The following is a 23,848-nucleotide window of genomic DNA, read 5'->3' as shown; positions in this document are numbered from 1 at the left end:
ATTTCAGACTTATAAGTCTACCATGGGCTACATTTGGCAGCGGAATCACTTAGAAGGATGTGGGACAGGAAGCACAGCATGCCAGCAGACAGCATAAGGTCTTTCTCTTCTGCCAGAGTCCTTTTCGCAGTCCATGCTGCCATACAGCCATCAAGGACTTAGTTATCTTTAGCCTCTTTAGCACCTCACAGCTCAGGTGCAAAAAAAGAGACCCAAATTTAGTGAGTGCAGATCCATTCTGCCTTACAAGTTTCATGCCTCCATGGGAATCAGTGTCTTTTATAAAATTCCATAGACATAGTTTCCAAGGTCCCTGTAAGGAATTTTTCTAATTACAAGACTGCACACTCAGGAAAGTCCAAATATATGGCTTTTGACCAGATATTTATAACTTATTTATCACTGCTTCTTCTCTAGATGAATTTACCAATCAAGGTAATTTTTGCCAGAGGCAGTGTATTTAATAACATTGTTTTCGTGCTACCTTTGCCAGGTTTCTAGGGATCCCGCAGCTAGAACATTGACCAAAGATCAAATTTTCATAAACAAGGAAGGAGGCTTATCTTTTTTTAAGTTTTCATTTTAATGATCCAGTGCTCATCATGATAAGTGCACTCCTTAACCCCCATCACCTATTTCATCCATTCACCCCACCCACCTCCCCTCTGGTAACCATCTATAGTTAAGAGTCTGTTTCTTGGTTTGTGTTTATGTCTCTTTTTTTCACCTTTGCCTGGTTTGTTTCTTAAATTCCACATATGAGTGAAATCAGTTGGTATTTGTCTTTCTCTGACTTATTTCATTTAGCATTAAATTCTATAGCTCCATTCAAGTCTTTGCAAATGGCTAGATTTCATTCTTTTAAATGGCTATTCCATTGTATTTATATACCACATCTTCCTTATCCATTCATCAGTCAGTGGATACTTGGACTGATTCCATATCTGGGCTATTGTAAATAATGCTGCTATAAACATAGGGACGCATGTTTCCCTTTGAATTAGTATTTCCGTATTCATTGGGTAAATACCCAGTAATGCGATTGCTGGATCATAGTGTAGTTCTATTTTTAAGTTCTTGAGGAAGCTCCATACTGTCTTCCACAGTGGCTGCACCAGTTTGCATTCCCACCAACACTGCACGAGCGTTTCTTTTGCTCCACATCCTTGCCAACACCTGTTGTTTCTTGTGTTTTTGAGTTTAGCTATACTGACAGGTTTGAGGTAGTATCTCATTTGTAGTTTTGATTTGCATTTCCCTGATGATGAGTGATGATGAGCATCTTCTCATTTATCTGTTGGCCATCTGTTTGTCTTCTTTGAAGAAATGTCTGTTCATGTCTTCTTCCATTTTTTAATTGGATTCTTTGTTTTTGGGGTGTTGAATTGTACTAAATTCTTTTTTTTTATTTGTATAAGGTCTGTATATATTTTGGATACTAACCCTTTATCAGATAATGTCATTTGCAAATATCTCCTCCCATTCCATAGGTTGCCTTTTAGTTTTATTGTTTCCTCTACTGTGCAGAAGCTTTTTATTTTGATGAAGTTTCAGTAGTTTATTTTTGCTTTTGTTTCCCTTGCCTCAGGAGACATATCTAGGAAGAAGTTACTATGGCTGATGTCAGAGAGGTTGCTGTCTGCTCTCCTCTAGGATTTTTATGGTTTCAGGGCTCACATTTAGGTTTTCAGTCCATTTTGAATTTATTTTTGTGTATGGTGTAAGAAAGCGGTCCAGTTTCATTCTTTTGCATGTTGCAGTCCAGTTTTCCCAACACCATTTGTTGAAGAGACTTTTTCCCACCTGATATTGTTTCCTGCTTTGTTGAAGATTAATTGACCATATAGTTGTGGTTTTTTCTGGATTTTTCTATTCTGTTCTATTGATTTATGTGTTTTTGTGACAGTACCATATGTTTTGATTACTATAGCTCTGTAATATAACTTGAAGTCCAGAATTGTGATGCCTCCTGCTTTTCTTTTCTTTTTCAGGATTGCTTTGGCTATTCAGGGTCTTTTGTGCTTCCATACAAATTTTAGGATTGTTTGTTCTAGTTCTGTGAAAAATGCTATTGGTATTTTGGTAGGGATTGCATTAAATGTGTAGATTGCTTTGGGTAGTGTAGACATTTTAACAATATTTGTTCTTAAAATCCATGAGCATGGAATATCTTTCCATTTCTTTGTGTCATCTTCCATTTCTTTCATCAGTGTTTTATAATTTTCATAGTACAAGATCTTTTACATCTTTGGTTAGGTTTATTCTTAGGTATCTTACTATTTTTGGTACAATTATAAATGGGATTGTTTTCTTAATTTCTCTTTCTGTTCCATTATTGATTTATAGAAATACAACAGATTTCTGTACATTGATTTTGTATCTTCTGACTTCACTGAATTTATCAGTTCTAGCAGTTTTTTGGGGGAGTCTTTAGGGTTTTCTATATTTAGTATCATGTCATCTGCAAACAGTGAAAGTTACTTCTTCCTTACCGATTTGGATACCTTTTATATATTTTTGTTGTCTGATTGCTGTGGCTAGGTAGGACTTCCATTACTTTGTTGAATAAAAGTGGTGAGAGTGGACATCCTTCCCTTGTTCCTGATCTTAGGGGAAAGGCTCTCAGTTTTTCCCCATTGAGTATGATGTTAGCTGTGGGTTTTTCATATATGGCCTTTCTTATGTTGAGGTGTATACCCACCAAACCTACTTTGTTGAGGGTTTTTCTCATGAATGGATACGTTGTACTTTGTCAGATGCTTTTTCTGCATCTATGGATATGATCATTTGGTTCTTATCCTTTCTCTTATTGATGTGATTTCTCATGTTGATTGTATTGAACCCCCTTGCAGGGGAATAAATCCCATGTGATCGTGGTGAATGATTTTCTTGATGTATTGTTGGATTTGGTTTGCCCGTATTTTGTTGAGGATTTTTGCATCTGTGTTCATCAGAGAAATTGGCCTGTAGTTCTCTTTCTTAGTGGTGTCTTTATCTGGTTTTGGTATCAGGGTAATGCTGGCCTCATAGAATGAATTTGGAAGTTTTCTTTCCTTTTCTATTTTTTGGAATGGTTTGAGAAGAATAGGTATGAACTATTATTTAAATGTTTGGTAGAATTCGCCTGTGAATTCTGTGAAGTCATCTGGTCCTGGGCTTTTGTTTGTTGGGAGTTTTTTTTATTACTGATTCGGTTTCTTTGCTGGTAATCAGAGTGTTCAGATTTTCTATTTCTTCCTGTTTCAGTTTTGGTAGGTTACATGTTTCTAGGAAGTTACCCATTTCTTCTAGGTTGCCCAATTTGTTGGCATATAGTTTTTCATAATTACCTCTCATAATCCTTTGTATTTCTGTGGTGTTGGTTGTTATTTCTCCTCTCTCATTTGTGATTTATTTATTTGAGTCCTTTCTCTTTCTTTTTTCTTGATAAGTCTGGCTAGAGTTTTATCAGGTTTATTGATTTTTTTCAAAGAACTAGCTCCTGGTTTCATCCATCCTATTTTTTTTTTTTGTTTCTATATAAATTATTTCTGCTCTAATCTTTATTATTTCCTTCCTTTTGCTTATTTTAGGTTTTGTTTGTTTTTCTTTTTTGGTTAGGTTGTTTGAGATTTTTCTTTTTCTTGCTTCTTGAGATAGGCCTGTATTGCTATAAACTTCCCTCTTAAAACCACTTTTGGTGCATCCCAAAGGTTTTGAACTGTTTTGTTTTCACTTACATTTGTTGCCATGTACATTTTAATTCTTTTATTTTTTATTCTTATTAATTTTCTTTTATTTCCTGGTTGACCGATTCATTGTTTAGTAGTATGTTATTTAACCTACACATACTTGGTCTTTCCAGATTTTCTCTTAAGGCTGACTTCAGTTTTCTAGCATTGTGGTCAGAAAAGATGCATGGTATGACTTCAGTCTTTTTGAATTTGTTGAGGTTGTCTTTTTTTTTTTTTTAAGTTTTTATTTAAATTCCAGTTAGTTAACAGGACAGTGTGATATTAGCTTCAGGTGTACAATATAGTAATTCAGCACTTCCATTTAACAACTGGTACTCATCACAACAAGTATACTTGTTGAGGCTTGTTTTGTGGCTTATATGTGATCTGTTCTGGAGAATGTTCCATGTGCACTTGAATATGTATTCTTCTGTTTTTGTATGGAATATTCTGAATATGTCTGTGCAATCCATTTGTTCCAGTGTGTCATTCAAAGCCATTATTTCCTTGTTGTTTTTCTATTTTAGGTGATCTGTCCATTGATGTAAGTAGGGTGTTAAAGTCCCCAACTATTATTGTATTAGTATCTATTAATTCCTTTATGTTTGCTGTTCGCTGCTTTATGTATTTGGGTGCTCCTATGTTGGGTGCATAAATATTTACAATTATTTTATCTTCTTTTTGGATTGTCCCCTTTATTATTATATAGTGTCCTTCTTTGTCTCTTATACTGTCTTTGTTTTAAAGTCTGTTTTGCTTGTTAGAAGTATTGGTACTTCTTTTGACATGCATTTGTACACTAGATGTTTCTCCATCCCCTCACTTTCAATCTATAGGTATCTTTAGGTCTAAAATGAGTCTCTTGTAGGCAGCATAGAGATGAGCCTTGTTTTTTTAATGCATTCCCTCACCTTATGTCTTTTGATTGGAGCATTTAGTCCATTTACATTCAAAGTAATTATTGATAGATAATGTGTATATTGCCATCTTATTAATTGTTTCGTGATTATTTCTGAAGGTTTTCTCTGATCCTTGTCTTTCTCTCTTTCATGATTTGCTGATTTTCTTTGTGATATATTTGGAGTTATTTCTCTTTACTCTTTGCATGTTTATTAGTTGTTTTTGATTTGTCTTTACCATTAGGTTTGTATATAACCTCTTCTGCATATAAGTTGATGGTCATTAAGTTTGAACCCATTCTTTACTCCTCCCCATGTTTTAGGTATATGGTGTCATATTTTACATCCTTTTATTTTGTGAATTCCTTGACTGATTTTTTAAAGAAATACTCCTTTTTCTTTGCTTTTGTGTTTCTTGCCTTCTCACTGTCTTTTTTGTCTTTCCTTTCCACTCAGAGTGTCCCCTTTAATATTTCTTGTGGGGCTGGTTTAGTGGTCATGAACTTCTTTAGTTTTTGTTTGTCTGGGAAACTCTTTATCTCTCCTTCTATTCTGAATGATAACCTTGCTGGATAGAGTATTCTTGGCTGCAGGTTTTTCCCATTCAGCACTTTGAATATATTATGCCACTCCTTTCTGGCTTGGAGTTTCTGCTGAAAAAGTCACTGATAGCCTTAGAGGGGTTTCCTTTGTATGTAACTGTCTTCTTTTGTCTTGATACTTTTAATATTTTTTCTTTATCATTATATTTTGCCATTTTAATTACAATATGTCTTGGTGTGGATCTGCTTTAATTGATTTTGTAGGGGGTTCTCTGTGTTTCCTGGATCTGTATATCTGTTTCCTTCCCCAGATTAGTAAATTTTTCAGCTATTATTTCTTCAAATAAATTGTGTGCCCCCTTTTCTCTCTTTTCTTTCTCTGGGACTCCGGAAGTTATTACATTTCATGGAGTCTCTGATTTCCATAAGTTTATTCTTCTTTTGTGTAATTCTTTTTTCTCTCTTTTGATCAGCTAGATTACTTTACATTACTCTGTTTTCTGGGTCATTAATTTGTTCCTCTGCTTCTTCCAGTCTTCTGTTCATTCCATCAAGTGTATTGCTCATTTTGTTTATTGAGCCCTTTATCTCTGTATGTTGTTCCTTATCTCTGTGTTAATGGTCTCACTGATGTTCTCCATTCTTTCCTCAAGTCCAGTGAGTATCCTTATGATCATTGCTTTAAATTCTCCATCAAGGGATACCTGGGTAGCTCAGCAGGTTAAGTACCCAACTCTTGATCTCAGAGTTGTGAGCTCAAGCCCTGTGTTGGTGTTGGAGCCCAGAATGGAGCCTGCTTAAAAAAAATAAAAATAAATTCTCCATCAAGCATGTTACTTACTTACATCTTCTTCACTTAAATCTCTGGCAGTGGCCTTGTCCTGTTCTTTCATTTGAACAAATTCTTCTGTCTTCTCATTTTTTCTAAGTTTCTGTACACTAGGAAAGTCAGCTATGTCTCCTATTCTTGAGGGTAATGGCTTTATGAGGAAGAGGTCCTTTAGTGCCCTGCAGTATAGTGTCCCCTGTTCCCAAGGGCCTGGTACTTCTAGGAGTGTCTCCAGTGTGTGCTGCATGCGCTCTCTTATTGTGTCCTGGCTGCTTTATCCTTCAGACCAGTTGTCTACAGAGGCTGTGTTTGCCTATTATGGGCAGTATTTGGTCCCTGACCTGAATATGGTATGTTTTAACTAGGTGTGCTCTGGTCTGCTTGTGAAATGAGATGTGTAGCCACCACCACTGGAACCAAGGCGTAGCAAAACTCCCGGGTCAGGAGATGCAGTATTGGCAGGGGTTTGAGGGTTTGGGTCAGTCTTCTGGGGGAGGAGGCCTGCTGTGCTGGGACTGAGGCAAATGTGACTGGGAAGGGCAGTTCTTCTGGAGCATGGAATGCAGGGACAGGGGAGAGGGGACTTGGTGTAAACAAGTTAGGTAGCAGCTGTCGGTGCTGTGCTGGTTCCTGCAAATTGCCCTGTGCTTATGCTGAGTGGTAGGGAGGCAAATGGCATCTGCCAGTTCCTTTGTTCCTAGAGGGGTCTCTCTGAGATCGCTGCCCCTCTAGGACATGCTCAGAAATGAACAGCTAACCTCCCCACTGTGTGCCCTAGGCACTCTTCAGATTGCTGTCCCCACTGTACGTTCATGGGCTGTTTGCCCTGCCTTTTCTCCAAGTATACCCCCAGTGTCTTCAGAGCTCTCCCACAGGCAAGCATGCTGACCTTTAAAGCCAGGCTTTAAGCCTCACTTGGTTGCAAGAACTCTCAAAACTCCGGCCCTTTCTCTTTCCAGACCAGTTGCTATGGGAATCATTCTTCCTGTGCACTCTCCTGTGTGTTAGTCTGTCTCTCAGTCTTCTTCACAAACTCAGATCCTCCCCAGTGCAGCAGCCACAGTCCGTTTCTCTCCCAAGCTGTGTTTCCTGCACTTGCTGCCTCCTTCAGTGTGGCCTCTTCTCTTCCTGTGGAATTTGTTCTGCCCGTCTTCAGGTCAATTTTTGGGGTATTTAGGATGATTTGATAGTTGTCTAGTTGTATTTGTGGGACAAAGCAAGCCTAGGGTCCTTCTACTCTGCTGCCATCTTCCCTCCAAGGTCAAAGAAAGTTTTGTAACCCTTTACCTACAAATGTGATCTCAGTAAAAATAGCAAAATAATATTTGGAGGGACTCTTGACAAGTTGATACTAAAATTTATAAGAAGAAAATAAGAAAAATTTGGGAAATCCTTAAAAAAAAAAGATTATAAAACATTAAAGCGAGTGGCATTTTAAAGGTATATATCCAATTAATGGTGAAGGAAAAATGGATAGCCATGTAGGGAAAAAACAAGAATTAAAATACTGATCCAAGTGAATCAAAGACTGAAAAATACAGAATGAAAGTACAGCTCAGGCATTCTAGCTTTTCAGAGCTCTCACTGCCCTGCATCCTGCAGTCACTCAAGCATCCCACTCTTCACCTTCACACTGCCAAAATATCCAAGAGGAAGCTTAATTTAGCTGAAAGGGCAGTTATGGAAGAGCCCAAGAGGAAATCAGCAAGGTGGTCAACTAAAACCTTTTTCTACACAAGTTGAAACCAAGCTATGAAAAGTGGCAATAAAGGATCAATCTTTAGGGGAAAAAAAGCAAACAAAAGGGAAAGGGGGAGCAAAAGGTAAACAGACTGAAGTGACTACTAACCAGGAAACTAAAAACATCTTCAGAAAACAGAAACTAAGGCCAAATGTTATTAAATTGATATCACTTATCAAGTCAGTGATCCCTGTATTACACTTCTTGTACAATCTGGGAGAATTTTTTTTTTTAAAGATTTTATTTATTTATTTGAGAGAGAGAGAGAGTGAGCACGAGAGCGGGGAGCGGGAGAGGGAGAAGCAGACTCCCCACTGAGCAGGGAGCCCGATGCGGGACTCGATTCCGGGACTCCAGGATCATGACCTGAGCTGAAGGCAGTCGCCCAACCAACTGAGCCACCCAGGCACCCTGGAAGAATTTTTTTTATCACTGTTTTGTATATGTGACTTTTTTTAAAGCTCTAAAAAACATGTGTTTTGTTTTTTTTCTTTTATTCCCCCAGCTTTATTGAGCTATAATGGACATATAACATTGTGTAAATTTAAGATTACATGTGATGTTTTGATGATATATGTGTATATCATGAAATGATTACCACAATACAGTTAGTTAGCACATCCATCACCCCACATAGTTACCTTTTTTTTTTTGGTGGTGGTGGTGGTGAGAACATTTAATATCTACTCTCTTAGCATCTTTCAGATATACAGTATAGTATTGTTAACTATAGTCAGCATGTTGTACATTATATCCCCGTAATTTATTCATCTTATAACTGGGAATTTTTACCCTTTGACCACTATCATCCATTTCCCCTATATCCCCACCCCAGCCCCTGCAACCACCAATGAATCTACTCTGTTTCTATGAGTTTGATTAAAAATACAATTTTTAAGAAGACAGGTGCCTGACTAGGACAGTGTATTTTCAAAACACGTATCTGAAGAAAGATTTGCATGCAAAATATTCAAATAACTAGGAAGATTCCACAGTAAGAAAACAAGCTCTCCAAATTAAGATAAGTAGGGCAATATGAGTAGATACCTTACCAAATAATATAAATAAATGGGAAATAAGCATGTGTAAATTGCTCAACTTGGGGAATTAGTGGAAAATGATATACCTTGTGCATTAGGAAAAGCAAATTAAAACACCAGTGAGATACTCTCTCCATCCATCAGAAGGCTAAATACCAAAACTGACAATACCAATTGCTGGTGAGGATGTGGGAGAAGAAGAAATCTCATTCATTGCTGATGGGAACACAGATGGTACAGCCTCTTAAGAGGACATCTTGCCAGATTCTTTTGAAGCTAAGCATGGTGTCACCATATGGCATAGCAACTGTGTCCCCAGTGCATTTACCCAACTGGTGTGAAAAACATCCATCCACATAAAAACCACTAAGAACATATATAGAGCAGATTTATGAAAAGAAGAAGGGAATCCCACTTCCTTCCATTTTGAAAGTGTGAAATCAAGTGCTAGTTTATTTTTTCTGTACAAACTAATAATCATGGTGAACGTTGAGTAATGTATAGAATTGTTGAATCAATATGTTGTACACTTGAAACTAATATAAAATTGTATGTCAATTATACTTCAAAAATAACAAAATATATCGTTTAAGAGGGTTTCCCTTTCTCCACATCCTTGCCAACACCTGTTGTCTCCTGTGTTGTTAATTTTAGCCATTCCGAAAGGTGTGAGGTGATATCTCATTGTAGTTTTGATTTGCATTTCCTTAATGATGAGGGCTGTTGGGCATCTTTTCATGTGTCTGTTAGCCATCTGTATGTCTTCTTTGGAAAAATGTCTCTTTATGTCTTCTGCCCAGTTTTTAACTGGATTATTTGTTCTTTCGGGTGTCGAGTTAATTTTAAGTTCTTCATACATTTTGGATATTAACCCTTTATCAGAAATGTCATTTGCAGATATCTTCTCCCATTCCATAGGTTGCCTTGTAGTTTTGTTGATTGTTCATTATGCAAAAGCATTTTATTTTGATGAAGTCCAATAGTTCATTTTTGCTTTTGTTTCCCTTGCCTCAGGAGACGTATCTAGTAGGAAGTTGCTATGACTGATTTTAAAGAGGTTGCTGCCTGTGTTCTCTTCCTTAGGTCTTTAACCCATTTTGAATTAATTTTTGCATGTAAGAAAGTGGTCCAGTTTCATTTTCATTCTTTTGTATGTTGCTGTCCAGTTTTCCCAACATCATTTGTTGAGGAAACTGTTTTTAACATCGGATATTCTTTCCTGCTTTGTCGAATATTAGTAGACCATACAGTTGTGGGTCCATTTCTGGATTTTCTGTTCTGTTCCATTGATGTGTGTGTCTGTTTTTGTGCCAGTATCATACGCTGTCTTGATCACTACAGCTTTGTAATATAACTTGAGGTCTGGAATTGTAATGCCTCCAGCTTTGCTGTTCTTTTTCAAGATTGCTTTGGCTGTTTGGGGTCTTCTGTGGTTCTATACAAATTTTAGGATTATTTGTTCTAGCTCTGTGAAAAATGCTGTTGGTATTTTGATAGGGATTGCATTAAATGTGTAGACTGCTTTGGGTAATATAGACATTTTAACAATATTTGTCCTTGTAATCCATGCACATGAAATGTTTTTCCATTTCTTTTTGTCACCTTTGATTTCTTTCATCAGTGTTTTACACTGTTGGTGGGAATGCAAACTGGTGTAGCCACTCTGGAAAACAGTATGGAGGTTCCTCAAAAAGTTAAAAATAGAGCTACCCAACGATCCAGCAATTGTAGTACTAAGTATTTACCCAAAGGATGCAAAGATACTGACTCAAAGGGACACATACACCCTGATGTTTATAGCAGCATTATCTACGATAGCCAAATTATGGAAACAGCCCTAATGTTCATTGACTGAGGGATGGATAAAGAGCATGTGGTGTGTTATACACACACACAATGGAATATCACTCAGCCATCAAAAAGAATGCAGTCTTACGAGTTGCAATACATGGATGGAGCTAGAGAGTATTATGCTAAGTGAAATTAGTCAGAGAAAGACAAATACCATATGATTTCACTCATATGTGGATTTTAAGAAACAAATGAGTATTGGGGGGGAAAAGAGAGGCAAACCAAGAAACAGACTCTTACTATAGAGAACAAAAGTGATACTTACTGTAGAGGAGGTGGGGGAGAGGGGTAACGGCATAGGTGATGGGTATTAAGGAGGGCACTTGTTGTAATGAGCACCAGGTGTTACATGTAAGTGATGAATTACTAAATTCTACATCTGAAACTATATTACCTTGTATGTTAATTGGGATATAAATAAAGACTTGGGGAAAAAATAAAAAATTTTTTAAAAAAATTGAAAATAGTTAACCCTCCATAATGTCTTAAACTGCTCCCTGATCTATGAGAATTGTGTGTTATCTGTGACATCTTTGGTAGTGGTAGTCCAGCTTTTCCTAGTGACTTGGATTGGAAATCTGAGTATTATGTATGATATTGAAACCTGGATTAGTCAGACTTCAGATCTGCACTTAACCAACATTTGCGATAATTATAGTTGATATCTTGATTTTAGGAATAATTTATCTCTGAAGTTTAAGCTGGAAAATCACTGAATTAAGTTCTCAGAAAAGGACTACAATTTGACTTTATATTTGGTATTTGCCTGAAGAATTGGGTATAAATTGTTCATAAAGTGTGTGATAAATCCAAACCAATAAAATCCCTATTATGATAGAAAAATATACTGTAATCTTGGAGTAGAGAAGGTTTTTCTATTATAGAAAACCATTAAAAGAAAAGTTGGTAGGTTCATCAGCATAGATATAAAGTATTACTGTGTGATAGAAATGACCGTAAGCAAGGCAAAAGGGAAATGACACATCCTAAGAAAATATCTACAATTCATATCACAAGGTCTAATTTTCCCTAAATTAATAAGGAGAAGTTCATATAAATAAATAGGGAAAGACCTCCCACCTAGTGAAAAATGAACGAAGGATTCACCAACCACTGCTCAACGTGTTAACTGCTGGCTCTTCAGAGAGTCCATGAGGTCAAATGTATTTTTATTATAATGCCAAGAAAATATTTGCCTTTTTCACCCTATTGACTTTTGCATAGATGGTAGAAAACCAATTACAGGTAAAACTACTAAAAAAGAATATGCAAGTGAACATTGCTCTGAAAAAAAAAATTACATTTAAAAAAAAAAGTCATGCCGATTATGGGAAAGTTTGAAAGTACAGAAAAGTGTAGAGAATAAAGGATATTATTCTACTCAAACTAGTGTTAATAATTTGGTATGTTTGCAGATTAAAAAAAAACCCTACAGTATACAAATTTATGTCCAATTTTGAACACAATATTAGCAGTTTTCCATTTCCATGTTTCTAAAAGCTCTGTGTAATCAACTTTAAAAAGTACTTTCTTTGACTTTGTAAGAGAACTGAGCTGTAGGGGTTTCACCTTTTCCTTCATCTTTGTTTAATGCTGATTAGAACTTAGGCCTGAATAGCCTGTTTGATTTTCTTCTGCTCTCTTAAATAATTCCTAGCTAACCCATGGTGAACTACTTAGTTGGCTAGATGATGATATGAACGCTGAACAAAGGCAACTCTTCTCTTGAATACTAAGTGTGTAGTAGGAATAAGTTCAGATTTTTCCAGCTCCCTGAGGCTTTTATATTACATTATGTTTTAGTCATTTATTTGGCTTCATTAAAATAGTCAAAATCAAGATGTCCTGAAATTTATAATGTGATTGTGACCAGTCATAATGGGCACTGTGTTGATAATAACTCCAGATCCTGTTCTCTTCCTCAGTTCCACAGTGCCATCTTCTTCTGAGTCATCCTTTCTTAAATTTGCAGACTGATCTTCTATTTTGAGGGCCTTTTTCTTAATATATCCTTTACTTTTTGAACTCAGAACTGAAAGTAGAATAGCAATCTTGTAATCCTCTTGATTTTCATCCTGCTCTGTGTTCTAGAATGCATGAATTTGGAAGAGTTAGCCTGAATGCCCTTAGAGCTGCCCTCCACTTTCACCTCACCACGTGGGCTAGATCAGCAGTTTCTGTTTCTGAGACAGCATATCTTCCTTCTTTCTTCCCAAAACCAACTCAGAAATCTGTCAGTTTATTTCCCCATGCTATTCAAAAGATATTGGTATATTTGCGTAAATAGCAAACTTTGAAAAGAACCTCTTAAAATATCTTTTTTATTGTGAAATACAACACATACAGAAAAAGCACAGAAGCATACATACATATCTTAATGCATTATAAAGGGACTATCTAAATACCACATTTAGGTCGAGAAATAGAACATTGCCAGCACCCCCAGAGGTTCTCCTCTTTCTCTTTCCGAACACAGTCCCTTCTCTCTCTCCCAAAGTAAGCAATAACCGGAGTTTTATGTTAATCACTTACTCTGTTTTATTTGTTGTATGTATGTATCTCTGAACACTATAGTTTTGTTTTGCCTGTTTTGGGGCTTTATAAAAATGGAATCATGTAACATGTATTGTTTTATATCTGACTAAAATAGGTATGTGTGTAAGACTTATCCATATTGTTGTGGTTAGTTGTAGCTCATTGTTGTTAACTGTATAGTATCCCGGTATATATGTATACCACAATTTATCCATTCTAGTGTTGAAGGACTTTTGGCTTATGTTTTGGGGAATTATGAATAATGCTGCTATGAACATTCTGATACATGTATTTTTGATAGAGACATGCACATATTTTTGTTGATGATACATAGGAGTGGAATTACTGGGTCACAGATATATGTATCGTCAACATTAGTTACATAATAGTAAACTTTTTTCCAACATGGTTGTACTGTACTAGCAGTGTATGAGGGAGGGTTCCCAGTTGTTCTACTCCACTACATATATTGCCAGATTCCTTCATTTTAGCCATTTTAATGGTTGTGTCAGAGTGGTTTAATTTGCATTTTTATGCTGTGACTCTAATGTGCTTAAGCACCTTTTCATAAGTATACTGGCCATTTGGCTGTCCTCTTTTGTGAAGGACCTGTTCCCATCTCTTGCCCATTTTTCTAATTGGGTTGTCTGTCTGTCTTTGATTTGTAGGAGTTCTTTATGAATCTGGTTACTTCTGTTTCAGATTTTTTCTTCCATTCTTAAAAGTATCTTTTTTTTATGTTCAGTTAGCCACTATATAATATATCATTAGTTTTTGATGTAGTGTTCAATGATTCATTAGTTAGGTATAACACCCAATGCTCATCACAACCCGTGTCCTCCTCAATACCCATCACCCTGTTTTAAAGGTATCTTTTGATTAACAGAGGTTCTTAATTTTAATGTAGTCTAATTTATCAATCTTTACTTGTAGGGTCATGTGTAAAAATTTTTTTTACTACCTGAGGTCATAAAGATCATCTTTATTATCTTTTAAAAAGCTTTAGTGTTTTGCCTTTGATATTTAGGTATCCAGTCCACGTGGAGACAGTTTTTGTATGTGATAAAATGAAGGCAGTGATCTTTATCTTTCCACATGGATGTCCAGTTTTTTCAGCACCATTTATTTAAAAAATATTTTTGGGGCTCCTGGGTGGCTCAGTCAGTTAAGCGTCCAACTCTTGATTTCAGTTCAGGTCATGATCTCAGGGTCATCAGATCTAGCCCCACATTGGGCTCCGCTCCTGGCCAGGAACCTGCTTAAGATTCTCTCTCTCCCACCGTCACCCCACCCCCATTGCTTGCTGTCTTGCTCTAAAAAAAAAAATAAAAAATAAAAAAATAAAAAACATTCTTTCCATACAGCCATGAAGTTCCCCTTTTATTATAAATCAAGAGTCTATATGTGCATGGATCTGTTTCTGTGCTCTCTGTTTTGACCTTGTACCAACACCAGTGTTTTTAATTACTATAGCTTTCTAAAAATATCTGCTGGAACAAGTCATCCTACCTTCTTCTTCAATAGTGTTTTGATTATTCTTGGCTCTTTATGAATCAGCTTCACAAAAATTCTCTTGGGATTTTTACTGAGATTCCATTGAATTAGTAGATTGCTTTAGGGAGAATTGAGATCTTTTTTTACAATATTGTTCCCATCCATGAACATGATTTCTCTCTCCATATAGACCAGTTCCTCTCAAAAATTTTTTAAAGTTTGGTATATAGTGATCTTACACATCTTTAGTTTGAATTATTACTAGGATTTTAATATTTTTAATACAATTATAAATGTTATTTAAAATTTTTATATCTGTTTCTCATTAAATACAATTGATTATGGTATTTTTCACCTTGTATCTGGTGACCTTTCTCAACTCACTTATTCTAATAATTCTTTGGTTTTCTTTGGATTTTCTACCTCTACAGTCATATTGTTCATGAATAATGATAGCTTCATTTGGTCTTTTACAGTCTTTATGCCTTTTATTTCTTTCTCTTACATCAGCTAGAACCTCCAGTACCATGTAGAAAGGAAGTGCTGATAGGGATCATTCTTGGCATGTTCCCAATATCAGTGGGAAAGCTTTCAGTCTTCTATCACAAAATATGATGTTTGCTACAGAATTTTTGTAGATGCTTTTTAAGTATGTTCCCTTTTATTTGTGGTTTTCTGAGTTGTTACTATGATTTTATGTTGAATTTTATGAATTGTTGTTACTATATGTATTTTGGTGTTCATGAGACTATTTTATTGGGGCGCCTGGGTGGCTCAGTCAGTTAAGCATCTGACTTTGGCTCAGGTCTTGATCTTGGGGTCCTGGGATCGAGCCCCGCATCAGGCTCCCTGCTCAGTGGGGAGTCTGCTTCTCCCTCTCCCTTGGCCTGTCTCCCCAACTTGTGCACTCTCTCTCTCTGAAACAAATAAATAAAATCTTTAAAAAAGTGAGACTATTTTATTGACACACACAGTGAATTTCTAATGTTAAACCATCATTTACATATTACTGCAATAAATCAACTTAGTCTTGTGGTAATATCCTTCTTATATATTGCTTGATTAGGTTTATAGTATGTTTTTAGGATTTTTGCACCTGTGGTAATGAGTAAAATTATCCTATAATAGTCCTTTTAATACCCTTGTTATGTTTTGATATCAAGGTAATGCTGGCCTCTGAAAATGAGTTGGGAAAGAATTCTTTTTTTAAAAACTTCTGTGGAAGAATTTGTCTTCTTGTTTCCTAGTAAAATCATCTGACCCATAGTTTTCTTTCTGGAAAAGTTTTAAATTATAGATTCAATTTATAAGATTTTTCACATTTTTAAATTTCTTCTTTGACAGTATTAATTACTTGGATTTTTGTAGAAATTTCTCCACTTTATATAAACTTTCAGATTTACTGACATAAAGTTGTTCATAGTAGCCTCTTAACTTTTTCATGTCTACAAGATTTATAGTAGTATCCTTTTTTTCATTCCTGCCTTTGGTTATCTGTGAATTCTTATTTTTTCTTCAGTCTTGCCAGGGTTTTAAACTTTTTATCAGTCTTCAAAAAGTTACACACTAGCTTTGATCCTCTTTTTTCTAATGTTCATTTACTCTTTGTTCCCTTTTTTCTCCTTTGGTTTGCTTTGTTGTTCTTTACCTAGTTTCCTGAAATTGATGCTTATCTCTTTAATTTTTAACCTTTCTTCTTTTCTAATGTATGCATGTAAGGCTATAACTTTAAGGTAGGCAGTGTTAAAGTATATCTCACATATTTTGATACTGTTCAAAATAATTTCTAATTTCCATTGTGATTTCTTCTTTGTCCATGGATATTTTAAAGTCTCTTTCTTAATTTCTGAATTTATAGGGATTTTTAGTTTTCTCTTTGTGATGACACTATCAGGAAACTTACTTTAAATTACTTTAAAGGTCAGATAAATATTTTTAACCCCTTGGAAATATATTTTCTTGCTGTATGTGCTTGAAAATAAAAAATATTCTGAAGTTGTTAGATACTGAATTCTTCATATGTCTGTAATATCACTTATGTTTATCAAGTTGTTCCATTCTGTAGCTTTACTGGTTTGTGTGTACACATTTGTTTTTTTCTGGGCTAGTTATAGCTTTGTTTCTTTGAGTATTCTGTCAGTATGTTACTTTAAGTTTTCAGAAGGCGTTTCTTGGGCACTTTCAAGTTTGGAAATCTTCTATCTTCTTCATAATTTGAGCTTTTGCAAATATCCCTCTTCATCACGGGTAACACTTCTTACCTTAAAGTTTACTTTGTCTAGAATTTATATAGCTACACCAGGTTTCTTTTGATTAGACATGCTATGTCTTTTATTCCCATCTTTTTGCTTTCAGCTTTCTGAATTCTTTTTTTTTTTTTTTTTTTTTAAGATTTTATTTACTTGTTTGACAGAGAGCGAATAGCGAGAGAGGGAACACAAGCAGGGGGAGTGGGAGAGGGAGGAGCAGGCCTCCCACTGAGCCCGGAGCCTGATGCGGGACTCGATCCCAGGATCCTGGGATCACGACCTGAGCCAAAGGCAGACACTTAACGACTGAGCCACCCAGGCACCCAGCTTTCTGAATTCTTTTGTTTTATATGTGTCCCTTATAAACTTCATATACTTGGGTTTTCTTTACTGAGACAGTCTGACATTCTTCAGATTTTAACTAGAGCATTTAATCTGTTTACATTTAATGTAATCTTTGATATATTGGGATTTAAATCTATTTTATTTTGAGCTTTTTATTATTCCTACCTGATGCATGTTCCTTTTCTTTCTTTTTTTTTTTTTTTTATTATTTTTTTTATGATGCATGTTCCTTTTCTTTATTGCCTTTTTTGGGTTTGTTGTTTTGTTTTGTTTTGTTTTGCCTTTTTCTTTTGGTTACTTTTTATTCCATTTTTTCTTTTGTTAGTTTCAAGTTTTACATTTTTTCCCTTTTTTTTAATAGTTAACCTAAAGATTACAACATAAATCTATGACTATCAAAATCTATTAATTTGTGCTTTTATCTTAGATGATGTAAGGACTTTCACATGCTTCAGCTATTATATTATTATATATGGTATAGTTGCTGTTGTTATTTTTAATTATCTGTATACTTTAAGTCCAGCACATTATTCTTATGTTTTATGTAATCAGTATTCATTCAAAATTACTCACATATTTTCTGTTATCCTTGCTCTTCATTTATCACCCTGACTTCTCTTCATTTTTTATATGTCCTTTAGTGCAGTTGTATTGGTGACACATTCTGTCTTTGTCTAAAAATGTCTTTATTTCAACTTCATTCTTGAAAGTGGTTTTGCTGTGTGTAGATTTCTAGATTGGTAGTTTCTTTCCTTTCATTACTGTAGAAATACTGTCTGTTGTGTTTTGCTTTCCATTATTTCTGTTGAAAAGTAACCTTTGAACCTAATAGTTTCTTTTTGTTGCACATGTATATATAGTTTTCCATTTCATAACTCAGTTAAAATTTTTTTTGAGTATAGTTAACACACAATGTTACATTAGTTTCAGGTGTTCAACAAATATATGTTATGCCTGTGCTTACCACAGGTGTATGCAGTGCTATTACAGGTAGTTACAGTACCACTGACTAGATTCCCTGTGCTGTACCTTCCATCCCCATGACTTATACATTCCATAACTGGAAGCCTGAATCTCCTACTTCCCTTAACTCATCTCTCTGCCCCCTTCCCTCTGGCAGCCATCAGTTTGTTCTCTACATTTATAGATCTGATTCTGCTTTTCGTTTATTCATTTGCTTTGTTTTTTAGATTCCACATATAAGTGAAATCGTGAGTTTGTCTTTATCTGATTTTTTCCCTCTGGTTCCATCCATGTTGTCATGAATGGCAAGAGCTCATCTTTTTTTATGACTGAATAATATTCCATTACTTCTTTATCCATTTATCAATCAATGGACACTTGGGCTGCTTACATAATTTGGCTATTGTAAGTTAATGCTGCAGTAAATATGGGGGTGCATATATCTTTTCAAATTAGTGTTTTCATTTTCTTTGAGTGAATATCCAGTAATGGAATTATTGGATCATATGGTTGTCCTACTTTTAAGTTCTTGAGGAACCTCCATACTGTTTTCCAAAGTGGCTGTACCAATTTACATTCCCACCATTGGTGTAAGAACGTTCCTTTTTCTCCATAACCTTGCCAATATTTGTTATTTCTTGTCTTTTTGATTCTAGCCATTCTTACAGATGTAAGATGATATCTCATTGTGGTTTTGATTTGCATTTCCCTGATGATGAGTGATGTTGAGCATCTTTTCACATGTCTGTAGGCCATCTGTATGTCTTCTTTGGAAAAATGTCCATTCAGGTCCTCCGCCCATTTTTAAATTGGATTATCTGTAGTTTTTTTGGTTTGGAGTTATGTAAGTTCCTTATATACTTTGGATATTAACCCCTTATTAGATATATGATTTGAAAATATCTTCTCACATTCAATAGGTTGCCTTTTTGTTTTGTTGCTGGCTTCCTTCACTGTGCAAAGGCTTTTTATTTTGATGTAGTTCTAGTATTTATTTTTGCTTTTGTTTCCCTTACCTTAGGAGACATATCTAGAAAAATGTTACTGTGGCCAATGTCAGAGAAATTATTGCCTATGTTCTCTTCTAGGAGTTTTATGATTTCAGGTCTCACATTTAGGTCTTTAATCCATTTTGAGTTTATTTTTGTGTCTGGTGTGAGAAAGTGGTCCAGTTCATTCTTTTGCATGTAACTGTCCAGTTATCCCAGCATTGTTTGTTGAAGAGACAGTCTTTTCCCTGTTGTATATTTTTGCTTCCTTTGTTGTAAATTAATTGACCATTTGAGCAAGGGTCTGTTTCTGGACTCTGTTATGTTCCATTAATCTATGTGTCTGTTTTTGTGCAAGTACCATACTGTTTCTATTACTATAGCTTTGTAGTATCTTGAAATCTGGAATTGGCTAATCAGGGTCTTTTATGATTCCCTAGAAATTTTAGTATTTGTTTTAGTTCTGTGAAAAATGCTATTGCTATTTTGAGATATTGCATTGAATCTGTAGATTACTTTGGGTGGTATGGACATTTAGCAATATTAATTCTTCCAATCCATGAGCATGGAATATATTTTCCACTTGTTTGTGTCATCTTCAGTTTCTTTCATCACTGTTATGTAGTTTTTAGAGTAAAGGTCTTTCACCTCTTTGATTGTTTATTCCCAGGGATTTTATTCTTTTAGGTGCTATTGAAAATGGAATTGTTGGGGCACCTGGGTGGCTCAGTTGGTTAAGCCACTGCCTTCGGCTCAGGTCACGATCCTGGAGTCCCGGAATCGAGCCCCGCATCCGGCTCCCTGCTTGGCGGGGAGTCTGCTTCTCCCTCTGACCCTCCTCCTTCTCATGCTCTCTGTCTCTCATTCTCTCTCTCAAATAAATAAATAAAATTAAAAAAAAAAAAAAAGAAAATGGAATTGTTTTCTTAATTTCTCTTTCTGCTACTTCATTATTAGTATATAGAAATTTAACTGATTTCTGAATATTAACTTTGTGTCCTTGTTGCAGGTATACTTTTTTTCTGACTCTTGATTTCGGCTCAGGTCATGATCTCAGGGTTGTGAGATCGAGCCCTATATCAGGCTCCGTGCTCATCACGGAGTCTGCTTGTCCCTCTCCCTCTGTTCCTCCCCACCCTGCTCACGCTCTCACGCTTTCTGTCATAAATAAATCTTAAGATTATCTCTTGTCTTTAATTTTTAGCAATTGTGTCTATGTATGGACTTCTTTTTATTTATCTTCTTTAACATTTGAAGGCTTTCTTCAGTCAGTAGGTTGATATATTTAATTGGTTTTGAAAAATGCTCTGTCATTACCTCCTCAGTATTCTACAGGATCTCTCGCCTCTTCTGATATTCTTTTTACATATGGTAGATCTTTTTATTGTGTTCTAACTTTTTACCTTCTTTTCTGAATTTTTTCAGGAAAAATTTTGTTTTCTCTGCTTGATTCTTTGTATTTTCTTCTGACTTAACTTCCAGTCTGCTATTTCAGATCTTTCTATCTCCTTCAGCATGAGTATTTTAAGTCTGTCTGATAGCCACAATATCTGGAGTCATTGAGGGTTTCTGGGTTTTGTTGTGTTCACCAGTTTACATTGTCTTGTCTCCTTTTGTGCTTGGTTACCTTTGATTATGTGTCATACATAGTATTTGAAAAACTATTTGTAAAAATATTTTGAGGCCTGAGAGGATATGATTTTCCTCCAAGGCATGTTTTCATTTTTTTCTGTCAGGTTCTAGGGCACTAGCAATCTGGAGTTACTTTAATCCAGTTTTAGGAATTACAGTTTTCTGGACCATTCAAATGACTCGAAGCTAGGCTACAGTGTCCACAAGGACTTTTGTTTCAGTTTACTCTTATTTTTAGGATGCAAACCTTGGGGATCCCTGTGTCAGGCATGAAGATCTTACCAGCAGTCCATACCCTTGTGTGTTTTATTTCTACCCCAGGGATTGGCAAACTTTTTCTATAAAGGACCAGAGAGCAAATATTTTAGGCTTTGTGGACCATACAGTCCTTGATGCAACAATCAGTGCTGCCATTGTTCTTTGGAAGAGCCTAGACAATGTGTGAATTAATGAGCATGAATGTATTTCAGTAAAGATTTATTTACAAAATCAGGCGTAAGGCCAGATTTGGCCCAGGGCCATAGTTTGCTAACCCCTGCTGTAGTCTGTCAGAAGCTCTCCTCAGATTCCCAGCCACCTCTTCTTAAATTTAGGTTAGCCCTGAATGCTCAACTAGCCTCTCTCTGGTTTGCTTTGTTAACTAGCTCTCTCGTGCCTTCAGGAATATTTTATGTTTGGTCCAGTTGCTCTCAGCAGGAGGTATAATCTGAAATACCTAGTCTGGTATTATCAGAAGCTAAAGTCACATACAGGGTAACCAAATTAAAAGCAATGACATTTTTTTCCCCTCTGATCTCATGAAGGAAATTCCTTAAGGTGATCTCAGAATCTCTCTCACTAGCATCCTGTGATACATAAATGACTTTTTTTTTTTTTTTAATGAAACTGACTTTTCAGGACCTGTTTCTGTAGTCTTCCTAGAGAGACTGTGCATTCCAAGGTTAAAGTTACAGAGCAGTGTTGTCCGTCAGAACTTTGTAGGATGATGGAAATGTTCTATATCTTGCACTGTTCAGTATGGTAGCCACTAGCCACCTGTGGCTATTGAGCACTTGAAATGTGACTTATATGAATACAGAACTAAAATTTTACTTTTATTTAATTTTAACTAATTTAAATTTAAATAGCCATGTGTGGATACTTAATTTGGAGTGGACAAAGCTTAGATTAAATGAAGAATCTCCTCTCAGTGCATAATGTGTTCCTATAGTCCCACCCACCAAAGTGTCCGTTTTCTAGTGCTCTTGCAAGAAATAGTTAATCTGAATGTGTTTGATGGACAGTATCTTTTAAATATCTGAGGCCTTGCCGAAAGTTTCCGTTTATTCCTACCATTCACCTGGTGTGATGGAAGTACACTTGCTATCCTAAATGGGCCACGTACAACTAATGCAGTCACTCACTTTACTTGCTGACACGTATTTTTCTTTTCAGGGAAAGGGGCGACTTCGTCGAGGAAACTATCCAAGTCCATCCTCTCCTGTTGTAGTTCGGTTGCCCTCCATGTCTGATGTCCCAGAAGAGACTTTGACTAGTGAAGCAGCTGTGGAGACTGACATCACGGAACAACAACAAGCAGCTATGCAGCAAGAGGAGAGAGTACTGACTGAGCAGATTGAGAACCTACAGAAAGAGAAGTGAGTTTCTAGGAGGAAAGGGAGCGACTAGTTATTACCTGCTTTCATTTTCTTCATTCTCTGCTCTCTTGATTTTTCCTTATTTATTAAATATCCCCTATGTGTCAAGCACTGTATCAGGTAATACAGGGGATGCAAAGATGACAAAGATATGTTGCCTGGACTCGGGTAAGAGCGTGAAGAGTTGTCACCTTAGCGAAGGAAGCTCCATGAGGAGGGAGACCTGAAGCTTCTTCAGTGACAGTGCTGGAGAAGGCTGGCTGGGATAAGGTGTGTCAGTCTTAGCCAGGATTCCTAACAGGTCTGAGATCAGTTTCAATGAACAGATTGGTCTTTAAAATGAGGAGTAAGGATTCCTAGGCTAAGACAGAGTCCCTTTGAAGAATGGGTATTATTCAGAACTCCCTGAAGTGGGACACCTGGGTAACTCAGTCGGTTAAGCATCTGCCTTTCAGCTCAGGTCATGATCCCAGGGTCCTGGGATCGAGTCCTGCATCAGGCTGCTTGCTGGGCAGGGAGCCTGCTTCTCCCTCTGCCTGCTGCCCTCCCTGCTTGTGCTTGCCCTCTCTCTGACAAATAAACAAATAAAATCTTAAAAAAAAAAAAAAAAAGAACTCCCTAAAGAAGGCTATTATGTGAAGATCAATATAGCCATGGGGCCACCAACTGGATGGTCAGGGTAAGGCAGGAACTCTAGTGGATGCTGGGATACTAGGTAGAAAAATTGGTTGCAATTTAGGAGAGAAGACAGTCAGCTCTGTGCCCTCTACCATCACTGGAGCAAGGGTAGGTAACAATAACACTATATCTTGGGGATAATACGGACATGCTGTGGTTCTTTCTGAGGGTACTGTGTACCGGTTCTTATTGACAATAAAGACTCTTTAAAGTTTTAAGGGGATTTTTGTTTCTGAGTTCCAGGATCCCAGGTCTGAGAGCTTGATGCATTAGGGGACATATGAGTCTGTTAAAGTAACTTTTTGCCTGTCAGGGTTGATTCTAGAATTTTGGTAAGCTAAAAAAGCAGCTGAGGCTCAGCTGTGCAGAACATGATAAGGCAGAAGTGGTGCACATTGACCAGGGGCTAGCTATCTGATTTGAAAAGAGGACCTCACTCAGCTTTGATGAAAATGGTATTGGAGGTATAGAAGGGTGAATAGTTTGAGCTAGGCAGAGTGGAAGCAAAGCTGAGAAGGCTCTGAAAGAGATTTGGTAAGGAGGTTGTGGACAGTTTGGGACTCAGAGCTGGTATATTTCCAGGTAGTGACAAACTCTAAGATCTGCGCATTGGAGAAAGTTGCCCATATAACATGAAGGAAAGGTTGTTAGAAGTAGCAGACACAAGGACACTTCGGTGTGAGAATACTGAAGTGAGCTTTTACAAAGATG

General features: G+C 36.4%; 1 protein-coding gene across 11 annotated transcripts in view; it reads left to right on the top strand.

The window, feature by feature from the left end:
• Window positions 1-23,848, top strand: part of MYO9A (myosin IXA) — a 271,185-nt gene that overhangs the window by 243,111 nt on the left and 4,226 nt on the right. For all 11 annotated transcript variants that reach the window (XM_081831336.1, XM_081831342.1, XM_081831337.1 and 8 more), the window contains one exon: window positions 22,257-22,459. In XM_081831336.1, the coding sequence (XP_081687462.1) occupies window positions 22,257-22,459 (203 nt within the window). The remainder of the gene's footprint in view (window positions 1-22,256; window positions 22,460-23,848) is intronic.

Source organism: Leptonychotes weddellii, chromosome 9 (assembly GCF_054177405.1).
Source record: "Leptonychotes weddellii isolate Sample4059 chromosome 9, ASM5417740v2, whole genome shotgun sequence".
In the NCBI taxonomy this organism is placed as follows: Eukaryota; Metazoa; Chordata; class Mammalia; order Carnivora; family Phocidae; genus Leptonychotes; species Leptonychotes weddellii.
The sequence above is the reverse complement of the archived record's forward strand: the minus strand, read 5'-3'. Positions and strand labels throughout refer to the sequence as shown.